General features: G+C 37.0%; 1 protein-coding gene across 1 annotated transcript in view; it reads right to left on the reverse strand.

Moving 5' to 3' along the window:
• KIF6 (kinesin family member 6) overlaps window positions 1-12,423 on the reverse strand; it is a 375,439-nt gene that overhangs the window by 193,187 nt on the left and 169,829 nt on the right. The window contains exon 11 of the mRNA XM_055329543.1: window positions 443-548. Within this exon, the coding sequence (XP_055185518.1) occupies window positions 443-548 (106 nt within the window). The remainder of the gene's footprint in view (window positions 1-442; window positions 549-12,423) is intronic.

Raw genomic sequence — 12,423 nt, forward strand, 5'->3', positions numbered from 1 at the left:
GCAAAGAATGTTAAATTACAAGTGAAATAGAAATAAAAGTTAATGATATTCCCACTGTGTCATCATGAAAGGTAAAACATAAGGCAGGGAAAAACTGAGGGTTTATATGGATAAATTTAAACTGTTGGGAAAAATGCAGGACACAATTTCCTTGATATATGTTGAAAATAAAATGGCTTTTGAATATGGAATTATTCTGGGTACAAGTTAGAGATTCCTGGCAAAAGAATTACAAGTCCATGGTCTGAACTTATTCACTGGTTAGGTAAGATACAACCTCTGAAGAAATTCAGTAATATTCCCAGCCTTGCTCCAAGATCATACCATTCTGGACATGTGAAGCTGGATCCCAACCTTTTAAGAGTTGGTCAACTAGGCAAACTTTACTGTAGTTCCAACATGGCAGACAAAGGCTTCTACTAGAGGAAATGCTGAAATTTACCTTTAAATGGTGGAAACAGTGATGAATTTTACGCATATCAGTGCCAACCTCTAGTCTACTCTCTGGATCTTGGTCGTCCAAAAAGGATGTTATTAGTTTTTCCAGCCTAAAAATACATAATGTATGAGAAGTAACTATGAGCTAGAAACTTTAGAAATTCGAATGGCATTGCTTGGTTGGTTAACATTCGAAGTATGGGATATTTTCCCACTTCTTTATGGAAACATAGTTAACTGATTTAACTATAAAAATTAATGGGAAAGAAACATATTGACAAAGTGAAATCTGAAATGGTGCAATTATTTGACTACTTTCCAATAAATTTTCATACACAGCTTTCAACTGAAGAATCATTTGATTTCTACAAAACATGCATTCCGTCCAAGCTGAATTTCCATGCCTCTGTGCCTAGCTGCCACAATGCTAGAGAAAGTAATGCCGAAGTTTTCTTTTTATTAGTTTTATTAAAGATTCATGCCACTCCACTGTGGAGTTGGGACCTCAGTGATGCTCCACAACCCTGTTACTCATCCTAGTTGGCTTATTTTTTTAAGTTTTTATTTAAATTCCAGTTAGCTAACATATTCTGTAATATTAGTTTCAGTTGTACAATATAGTGATTCAACTCTCTTCCATACATCACCCTGTGCTAATCAAGACAAGCACCCTCCTTAATCCCCCTCACCTGTTTCACCCACTCCCACCCACCTCCCCTCTGGTAACTGTCCATTTGTTCTCTATAGTTAAGAGTCTGTTTCTTGGTTTGCCTTTTATTTCCCTTTTGCTCATTTTCTTTGTTTCTTAAATTCCACATTTGAGTCAAATCATATGGTATCTGCCATTCTTTGAAGGACTTATTTCACTTAGCATTATACTCTCTAGCTCCATCCATGCAAATCGCAAGATTTCATTTGTTTTTAGGGCTGAACAATATTCCATTATATATGTAATATGCCACCTCTTCTTTATCCATCCATCAACTGATGGACACTTAGGCTGTTTCCATAATTTGGATACTGTAGATAATGCTCCCATAAACATTGTGGTGGACAGCACCATTCAAAAAAATGAAATTGGACCATTTTCTTACACCATACACAAAAATATATTCAAAATGGATTAAGGACCTAATTTTGAGACCTGAAACCATAAAAAATCCTAGAGAAGAGCACAGGCAGTAACCCTCTTTGATGTTGGCCATAGCAACTTCTTTCTAGATATGCCTCCTGTGGCAAGGAAAACAAAAGCAAAAATAAACTATTGGCACTCTATCAAAAACAACAACAACAACAACAAAAAACAAAAACAAAAACAAAAAACAAACCAAAACTTCTGCACAGAGAAGGAAACAATCAGCAAAACTATAAGGCAACCTATGGGATGAGAGAAGATATTTGAAAATGATATTTCTGATAAAGGGTTAGTATTCAAAATATACAAAGAACTTATAAACCTCAACACCCAAAACCCAAATATTCCTATTAAAAAATGGGCAGAAGACATGAATAAACATTTTTCCAAAGAAGACATACAAATGGCCAACAGACATGTGGAAAAATGCTCAATATCACTGATCATCAGGGAAATGTAAATCAATACTAAAATATCGCCTCACATCTGTCAGAATGGCTAAAATCAACAACACAATAAACAACAAGTGTTGGTGAGGATGTGGCAAAAGGGGAGCACTGGTGCACTGTTGGTGGGAATGCAAACTGGTACAGACATGTCAAAACATGTACGGAGGTTCTTCAAAAAGTTAAAAATAGAAATATTCTATGATCCAGTAATTGCACTACTAGTTTTTAACCCAAAGAACACAAAAATGCTAATCCCTGATTGAATTCTATTCTTCACAGTGGCTCTTTCAGGTCTTTCCACAGCACCCAAGCCTACCATGACTCTCATTCTGTCAATATTGTAACTTCCCACTAGACAGAGAAAGTCAAACCTGTTACATATGGACTCTTCCAGTTTCCTCTTCCTTCACCTCCCAGAGCATCTCTGCCTCACCACTCAGGCTGTCTTCTTTCTTTTTCATATTTTGTGTAATATCCTTCCCTCCTCCTCATGGCTGTCCTCTCTTCTGGGGCTCTTCTCAGGCTTCTGTCGGGTTACCTCCTATTAATCACCTCCTTTCTCTCACCTCATTGTCACCTCTCCATACTGACTCTTGTCCCTCTTTTTTTCTATTGTAAAACAAAACAAAATAGAAAACCAAACACCTCCCCTTGGAGGGAGCATCCATCTACTCTATTATGAAGTTCTAGCTTGCCTCCTGTGGTTTGTGCATATGGGCGCTTACTACAGTCCCCAGTGCACTTCAGAGCCAGCACACCACCTTAGCTCCCCCATTAGTTAGTTTACAAGCACCATGAGACCCTGCTTGGCTCTTATTCATCTTTATGCTCCCCTTCCCCACCCCACCCTGTATCTAAAGCAGCGCACACATCACGTTCTCAGTACAAATGTGTTCATTATTAAATGGATTCATTTCCATGAAAATTATTCTCATCTATGTTGAGATGGAATTCTTTTTAAATTTTTATTATTTATTATTATTTTTAAAATATTTTATTTAAATTCAATTTGCCAACATATAGTATAACACCCAGTGCTCATCTCATCGTGTGCCTCCTTAGTGCCCATAACCCAGTTGCGCCATGCCTCCATCCACCTCCCCTTCTGCAACCTTTTCCCTTATAGTTAATTCTTTATAAGGAAGGTATAAAGACTGCAAAGAGTATCTAACATGCTAAGTATCACAATAGAGCAGCAGCATATCTTTCTCACATTATTATTATTTTTTAAAGATTTTATTTATTTGAGAGAGTGAGAGTGAGAGCATGAGTGGGGGGAGGGGCAGAGGGAGAGGGAGAAGCAGAAGCAGACTCCCTGCTGAGCAGGGAGCCCAATGCGGGGCTCCATCCCAGGACACTGACATCATGACTTGAGGTGAAGGCAGACACTTAGCCGACTGACACACCCTGGTACCCCATCTTTCTCACATTGTTATGAAAATATTCCTATTTTCAGCATCTTTTTTACTTGTACATATTTCCCTTCTGCTGTTACTATCAGCTCACTCAAAGTAGATGCAATGATTTCCATCTATAGCAGCTTTGGACTTCATTTTTATCTCTTCCTATAATCTGTGACATGTGACAGCTGATATTTACAAGTGTGGAACAATTTACATTGTAATTTTTAAGGAATTTGTTCAGGTGGAGGAATACTGGTCATCTGCACTATTTGCTGATTGACATCATGTTTCTTTGTAGAATAGAGCTTCGAACCACCAGACGCACTGAGAGATCCATTTCTGATACAGAGATTTTTTTAAAGACTTTTTATATAAAATATTATAAAAATACTTGTGTATGAGAATAATTCCAAACAATGCAGATATGAATAAATTAAAAAGTAAATGTGCCTCTCTGTCCCCCTCTCCCTTACACCTTGCTGCCATTCACATCTCCCCTATTCACTCTCAATAGCTTGGGAGATCCACTGCTAATAGTTAAAAATATGTTCATCAAGCTCTTAACCGAGAAAACACCTATATCCCTATGTTTTATAGATTTTGTGTTTGTCTTTACAAAATTGAGATTACATTCTGAGTAGTATTTTGCACCATTATTTTTCTAAACAATGTATCACAGATCTTCCATGTTCATTTTATTTCATTTTTAATGCATTAATGTATTTCATTATGTATTTCATTTTAATAGCCATGTGTATTCCATAACACGAATGTACTAATCCTCTCATGATGAACATTGAGGTGACGTATTCATAGTTGCAACTTCTCTCTGTAACCTTTGACGACTACATTCACAATTTCCACTTAACCAGGCTTCAAAAAATAGTAATGGTTATCTACTTGTATTTCCCCTGAATACTTTTCCCAGAAATTCTGGAACTCTAAAAATCCCTATTACTTCTAGGATATACCCATTCTTTGGAGTAAAGACATTTTGTGGTTTTCAGTGTCCATAATATTTTCAACAGACACTATTAGGTTAGAAGTTACGAATAATCAATTTTTCCTCCTAGCTTTTTTTTTAGAAGATGATTTCTTCTGTATAGTTTAATCAGAAAGCATATATTCTAGGAGATATCCCATGAGGGAGGGCTGAAGTGGAATCCTAGTTCGTAAGAAAGCATTGTAAGATACAAGCCTGCTGATAATCTGAGTGACCACACACAGATCACTCAGTCCCACTGGGCTTTGGCTGTTCCATCAAGAGTCTTGTCCTGAAAAATAATAGTGCAGGTTTACAAGGAGGACCAGGAACTTCTGCCTAAATGAAAGAACCAGGTTGCTTTACCCTTTTAGTACAAAACTAAATCTGGTATAAAACTAAAAATGAAGATCAGGACTTTTGACGTGCAGTTTTTTCTCAATGCTTGAGACCACAGAGCCTCTTTAAATAAGAAAAATGCCTTGTCTTTCCTTCATAGAGTTGATTTATTGTAGATTTTATTTTCTTATCAACCAAGGACTTGGTCTAACAATTAAAATGCAGAAAAATGCCTAATTCAAATGTTTCTCTTGTACTCCTTTCGTAGTTAAGAGTGAACGATTGACCCCAAATTCCCTGCATTTTCCTATCTCCCAAAATAGTTCCCAAGTTCATACCTAGTCACTGCTCCCACTGAGGGGTCTCTCAGATGCCAGAACCCTGCTGGATAAAGAAGAAGAACTGTTTGCAAAAAAGGCTCTGTAAGGAGGTTAAATGAGTACAATAAAGTCTGTTCTTTAGGAGAAAACCAAGTAAACAAAAACAAAAACAACTTTTACTTTTTCTCTATTTTCACTAGAAGAAAAGAAGGAAGAGAAAATAATCCTAGGGGAGAAGTAAAACCTAAATGTGTGCCATTCAGTTCTAGTTCATATGGACAGGAAAGATCATGGATAATCTACCTATTTCTGAACACATAACCTGGCTGATGGTGGGTGACTGGTGGATGTCTGATGACTCTGCCTCTCTCCACCACCTTGACTAGCAAGATGCTTCTGACAGCCTGTAGCCTAGTCCAGAAACTTTACTGTATTAAACATTTGATATCTGAACACATAATAAGAATCTACCGTATTTTCTAATATGTGTTTTACCACCTTCAGACTACTTTAGTCTTCTCTTTCTGCTCCCAATATTCCTTGCCAAAAAATGAAGCTTTTGCCTGCAGCCACATGCTGGTGGAAGTTTAGGTTGAATAGTGTGAATAAAAAAGGTAGAGCGAGTAATTATCATCAACAGTTGCTAATATTACTTGAGCAAGTACTGAATACTAGATACTATTCTGTACCCTTTAAATACATCATTTCCTTAACACTCACAAAAACTAGATGAGATATTTACTATCATCATCCTCTTACCATAGGTGAAGGAACTAAGGTACAAAGAGGTTGAATATCTTGCCCAAGGTCACACAGCTAGCAAATGGCAGAGTTAGCGTTCAAACTCAAGTGGGCTGACTTCAGAATCCAAGGTTTTAAACACTATACTTACCGTATTATTGCAAAATTACTAAATTTATCTAAATACTATGCTGGGCAATGTATTTCCAAAAGGAAATAACATACCTATGAAAAATCTTTGAGGAAATAAATAGCTGAATAGATAAGCAAGAAATAACTGAGCAATAGTTGCTTGGATCTTAACGAGGCCACTGACCATCACAGTTTGTAAAAGCAGAAATTGAGAAAGAGAATTCTCCACATTAGCAAAGTAGTTAAATAAATTACGGCATAGTTATGTTCATAATAAGCAACTATTTAAAATAATAGTGAGGGGCACCTGAGTGGCTCAGTGAGTTAAGTGCCCAATTCTCAATTTCAGCTCAGGTCATGATCTCAGTTCTTAGGATTGAGCCCTGAGTCTGGCTCCATGGTTAGCACCGAGTCTGCTTGAGCTTCTCTCTCTCCCTCCCTCCTGCCCTTCCCCCTTGCTCTTTCTCAAATAAATAAGTAAATCTTTGAAAAATAATGGAAAAATGTATATTTATTGACATAAAAAATATTTACACTATATTATGATAGGCAAGCAATCTCTTTATAGGGATTCTGCAAGTACTTTATAACACACCCAAAAGACAGAGGATAAGAAATTTTTTAAAGGGGGAAGAAAAGAAGGAAGGAAGGGGGTAAGGAAGGAAGGGAGGGAGGGAAAGGAAAGGAAAAAGAAAGGCAATCCTGAGACTTCTACCCAGTTGTCTTTGGCTCAAGAACATTTATTATCACCCTGTGAAAAAAGAAACCAGTGATCTGAACTAAACTGGTTCTTCTACAATATTCTTATGATTATGTTACATTTAACTGTTTATTAAATTAAAATCACTGTTTATACCTTGAGTGTGATTATGATGTTCCCATTGTTCTGAATCTTTGTTAAAAAAATTTTATGATAATGTTCACATTGGCATTAGCTTTTATTTTTTTATTTTTTTATTTTTTATTTTTTTGGCATTAGCTTTTAAAAATGGGTTAGAAACCACAGGTCTATGATGTTGATGGTGGGAAAGCTGGAAGAAAAGAGGAATGGGGCATTACTAAGAACATACCTAACTTGGGGCATGGAGACCCTGGCTGGTTCTTAACCACAGGGAGCAAAAGGAGGTGTGTCCCGGGGAGGGACAGGAGAGTGTGCCTTCACAAAGGTGGTACAAACATATCACAGGTGTCCTTCAGCACAGTATTATTCCAAGGAATTTATAAAAATGAGGCCAGGAAGTCCACAGCAATGGAAACTCATCTTCTAATATTGAGCTGGAAAGAGTGATGCAGGTAAAATACATCCCCATTGGTGGGTTAGGGCTGTTTTGTGATAGAACCATGGAAATACCTAATATCCCTGAGAAGAAAGCTCTTAGTTCATCTGGCTTCTCACTGGATAGGCCTATTCAGCTTATTCCAAAAAAACTAGGAGGTAGTTCTGATATAAAAACCTAACTGATATTAATTTTGCCAAAAAGTATCAAAATCTGCCTGACTTCTACTGATCATTTTGCCACTAAAGATGGTTCTATCAAGGATGTTTTGTCTCTTGCCGGAGTTAAGCAACTTGGATGCTAACAAACTATGGTTACATACTAACATGAGCAAAGATCTCAAAAGGAACTGGAAAATAGTGATAAAGAGAGAAGAAACTTGAGGGCAGCTCAGGTGGCTCAGCGGTTTAGTGCTGCCTTCAGCCCTGGGCGTGATCCTGGAGACCAGGGGTTGAGTCCCACGTCAGGCTCCCTGCATGGAGCCTGCTTCTCCCTCTGCCTGTGTCTCTGCCTCTCTCTCTCTGTGTCTCTCATGAATAAATAAATAAAATCTTAAAAAAAAAAAGAAACTTGATTACTGAACTTCTAGGAAGATGAAAACTAAATAGGAAGGATGGGAGAAGAGTTGCATAATTTTTAAAAATTGGTCATGGTGGATAAGAAATGTGGCTGAACTATTAGGTTGAAGGATCTCAACTACTAACTAATTCATCAACCTCTGTTGTTACAAATTTCTTATTTGTAAAATGTGCAAAAAATTTGATCTCTAAACTCTGAGCTCCGTGAAATACGATATTGCAAAGAACAAAGAGAGGATACTTATTGTCTGGCTCATTAATGCCTTGAGATGCAAAGTGTGAACAGTAAGCCACCCTCAAGGCATCACCTGAGAGCCTTTTTAGAAATGTAGAGTCCCATGCCAGACCCACTGAACCAGAACTCAGGCCCCCTACCAGATTGCTGAATCTGTACTTCGACAACAACGTTCCTGGGTTATCTATGTGCCCATTAATATTTAAGAAGCACTACAACAGGGCAATCTATTGTTCAATACTGAGTCAAGAATATATACACATTTTTTCAGCCCTGGAAACCAAGCAAATAAATAACTTGAAATGTTAAATGAAAGAGTAACTAACACCTTTTGATGGTCAACTATGTCCTGGCCACTGTGCTAGTTACTTCAGATCTTTTTTCTTATTTAAGTGGAAAAAGAATTAAAGAAAATCTCATAGTCTGGCTTTCTTTATAACTGCCTTTTTCCAATTATTTTATTATTACTTTTATTGAACATCCATTGTACGTCAGGCACTCTCATATGCATTTTGTTATTTATCTGGACCATAAACCTATGAATTATTTTCCCTCTTTCATAGATGAGGACAAGAGAGCTCAGAAGTTAAGCAACTTGCATATTGTTACAAACTTAGAAAACTGAAACATAAGGATTGGAAACAGGTCTTTTGAATCAGAAATCCCCACTTTTCCCACACATATCACAAAGCCCCTCAATCAACACAGAAAAATGCCTTGCACTTGCCATTTTCCCTGGGATACTAAGTTTGCATTTTCAATTCAAAACTTTCTGCAGATTTATTTTTTAAGAAGTAAAGATGCAAACAACAAGGTCAACTTTGTGTCTGGCATCTCCGAAACAAGAATTTTTAACAGGATGCAACAGTGGGGGTTCTTGAGACCCAATGATAGAGGGCAAAGGAAGGTCTTATTTTGACTTTCCTAACATGACAGGCCTCTTTTATGAGGTGTCACCCTCTAAAACATACAGTGTTGGGATAGCACGTAATTTACAAAAGAAAAGTTCAGATAAGAACAATAAATTCACAATTTATGATTAACTACAATCCACAGGACACGAAAAACTGAAGGCTGAAAGTGTGCCAACAGGACCACAACCAAAGGAAACTATACAAATATTTTTCAGGGTCATTAGTTTCAAGTTTGTTTTTTGTTAGATTCTGCTGAAAGCAGCATTCCCAATTGGCTTAAAGGTGGTTCCTTCAAGACTTTTTCTTTTCTTTTCTTTTTTTTTAAGAATTCTCTGGCCTCTGACAAGTATCATATACATTATACACTCCCACAGCTCTAATCAGAAAGTGAAAGACATGGAACCTCCTGTGCAAGGGATTGAGGTCAATGTCAGCCACTTTGTTGGAATGAGCTCTTCTTAATAACAGTAGGGGGCCAGAAAACTCATGGTTTCTGTATTGCAGAAGAAATTCTTATGCAGAGTTTACCTTCAAGATTTGTCTGAGTACCATTAGAAACGACAAATACCCACCATTTGCTTCAACGTGGATGGAACTGGAGGGTATTATGCTGAGTGAAGTAAGTCAATCGGAGAAGGACAAACAGTGTATGTTCTCATTCATTTGGGGAATATGAATAATAGTGAAAGGGAATATAAGAGAAAGGAGAAGAAATGTGTGGGAAATATCAGAAAGGGAGACAGAACATAAAGACTCCTAACTCTGGGAAACGAACTAGGGGTGGTGGAAGGGGAGGAGGGCGGGGGGTGGGGGTGAATGGGTGACAGGCACTGAGGGGGACACTTGACGGGATGAGCACTGGGTGTTATTCTGTATGTTGGTAAATTGAACACCAATAAAAATTAATTTATTAAAAAAAAGATTTGTCTGAGTAATGAATATTTCTTTGCTTCCATAAAAGCACAATTATATGACACTTCAAATGCATAGTTGCACAACTGCTTGGTACTCTATGTTTTGAAATGGCAACTGTAAAAAATCCACGTCAAAAAGCAGACTGGTTTGTCTCTTTAATGGTGACGGTAGAGCCTATTTATAGGTAAATGCATTTGTGGCCACGTACTTCAGTTTATGAAATTTTCAGAAGCTGTTTTGAAATGATTTTTAAATAAGCTAAAACAACTTTGAAGATGCCAAAGACTTTTTGATTTTTTGTTTTTATTGCTTATTTTGTCACCCCCACTCCCCAGCACTTTAGTTTTTTTTTTAGTTTTTTTTTTTAACAGTTTTAAGTAGGCTCCACTCCCAGTGCCCAGCTTGAACTCATGACCCTGAGATCAAGACCTGAGCTGAGATCAAGAGCCTGCTGCTTAATTAAACCACCCAGGTGCCCCTCAAAAGATGTATTTTAAAGGCTCTTTTATACTGTCATGATGAAGGCCTTTGAAAAGTTCTAGAAATTGATTCTGTTTTTGTCAATCCAGATATTTAAATCCCAATTTAATGGCATATATTTCTTTTTTTTTTTTAATATTTCTTGATACAATCAAACGTTGAAACTTCAGACAGGAAAGCAGTGGTTTAGAACAAATGTAAATAAATGAAAATGACATAAATTAAACAATCTGCAGATACTAATAACTACCTCTTTAAATTCTAATGTATCTTTTGAACCTTTTGTTTGCTGTAGGCAAACACTATCTTATTTGTGTTTCCTGTAAACAAGAATACTCATCTACATAAATCCATAATAAATAAGGAATTGACGTACTGAAAAGGGAAAGGTGATAAGGTAGGATGGGGGCAGAAAAGCTAGTTTGCAAACAGCATAGCTGGAGGCAGGAAAATATTATAAGAGACGAGTCACATTTGGGAAGACAGCAATGATAGTGAACAGCAACAAGCTAAAAAAGGTTTCCTGCCATTGTCACAGAGGCTGGAGGAACTGAGAGAGAAGTTAAACCAGGGAAAAGAGACAGATACCTAAGGCAAGAGGGAAAAGGTGAATTGGATTAGAATTCACAGAAGCTACCAGAGAACCCCTCTGAGCAGAACACTGGGGACCTTGAGGAGATTAAGTGTGGGGATTGAGGCAAGAGAGAAGGAATGAGAGGGGAGAGAGGCAGGAGGGGAAGGGGCAGGGACTGTGTGGGGGTGGGGGGGAAGACAGGGATAGGAAAGTGAGGCAAGAAGAGGATGGAGGGGAGAGAAAGGGAGAAGAGAGAAAGACCTCAGAGGGATAAAACCAGAACCTACTCATGGAACAAAAATTTACTAGCAAGTTTGGAGGAATAGGGCCTTTGGAAACGTGCTGGGCTTTACCATCGCTACGTGGCTCCATGGTTCAGGTTTCCTGTTGACAGACTCTCCTGACTGTTCATTAATTTAAAGGCATAATGAGAGCTTTATCACCCCTTGCTCCAACTCTCGAACTCCTTTTCTATAATTGTCTTGTATGAAATTATACTTGTAGATAACATGAAACTTTAGACATAAACATTTATCATCTGGTTCCTTTGGTAAAAATTTTGAATGATAGCCTTGGTTAATACACAAAAATACAGAAGATATATCTATCATCTATCTATCTATCTAGATATATATATATATTTTTAATGAGAAAATTGTAAAAATTTTAAAAGACAGATTTTAAGATTCTGGTATGTAAAAATACAATGTAAATCCTTCCTGTTTGATAACAAATATTTGTTTTATTCTATCATACAGAAAACAGCATATAGCTGTATATGAACCATGTGTATGAACCACGTACGGAACACGTGTTCATGTAATGTGAATCTAGAGCAAGTTTATATAAATTGAACCATGCATTAGCACCGAGTTCTATATTAAATTGAAGATGGGTTTGCAAGGTAAAAAAAGAGACCCTGAGATGTGATAAAAATTATATCAAAGCCTTAATAAATTCCATGTTTTTCTTAAAAATGACCAATAAATTATTAAAACAGTGATGTGGGGCCTATATAGAGAAAAGTAAAAATTTAGGAAGGGACCAAAGAGGACAAGAACACACTGGGAGGTTTATTATGCTCCTGAATGGGAAGATGCATGACTGTAGCCTTTCCCTAAATTTACCAAGAAAAGTTAAAGTAAATCCAATAAAAATCCCAATGCATCTTTTTTTTTTTTGAAAAAATACATACACATATAAACTCACACCCCAGAAAATTTTGTTTATGTTTTTGGGAATGAAGGGTCCCCAAATCCTGCCAAATCTGTACATGAATCCAACAGGCTGAAGATGCACATATTGATATGAGAAGATGTCACAATCGAATTAAACCACAGGCTAAAAAACAATAAATAAAGGGCGAGTTCATGTTTATGAAAATATACATTTATATGTATTCATTGAAATGTTGAAGGATTATAACCAAATAATAACAGTTGTTATCTTTGAGTGGCACAATTACCAGCGGTTTCTATTTCTTTTTGTTTATCTGTCCAATTAGCACTTTT

This window comes from Nyctereutes procyonoides, unplaced genomic scaffold (assembly GCF_905146905.1).
Source record: "Nyctereutes procyonoides isolate TBG_1078 unplaced genomic scaffold, NYPRO_anot_genome, whole genome shotgun sequence".
Lineage (NCBI taxonomy): Eukaryota > Metazoa > Chordata > Mammalia > Carnivora > Canidae > Nyctereutes > Nyctereutes procyonoides.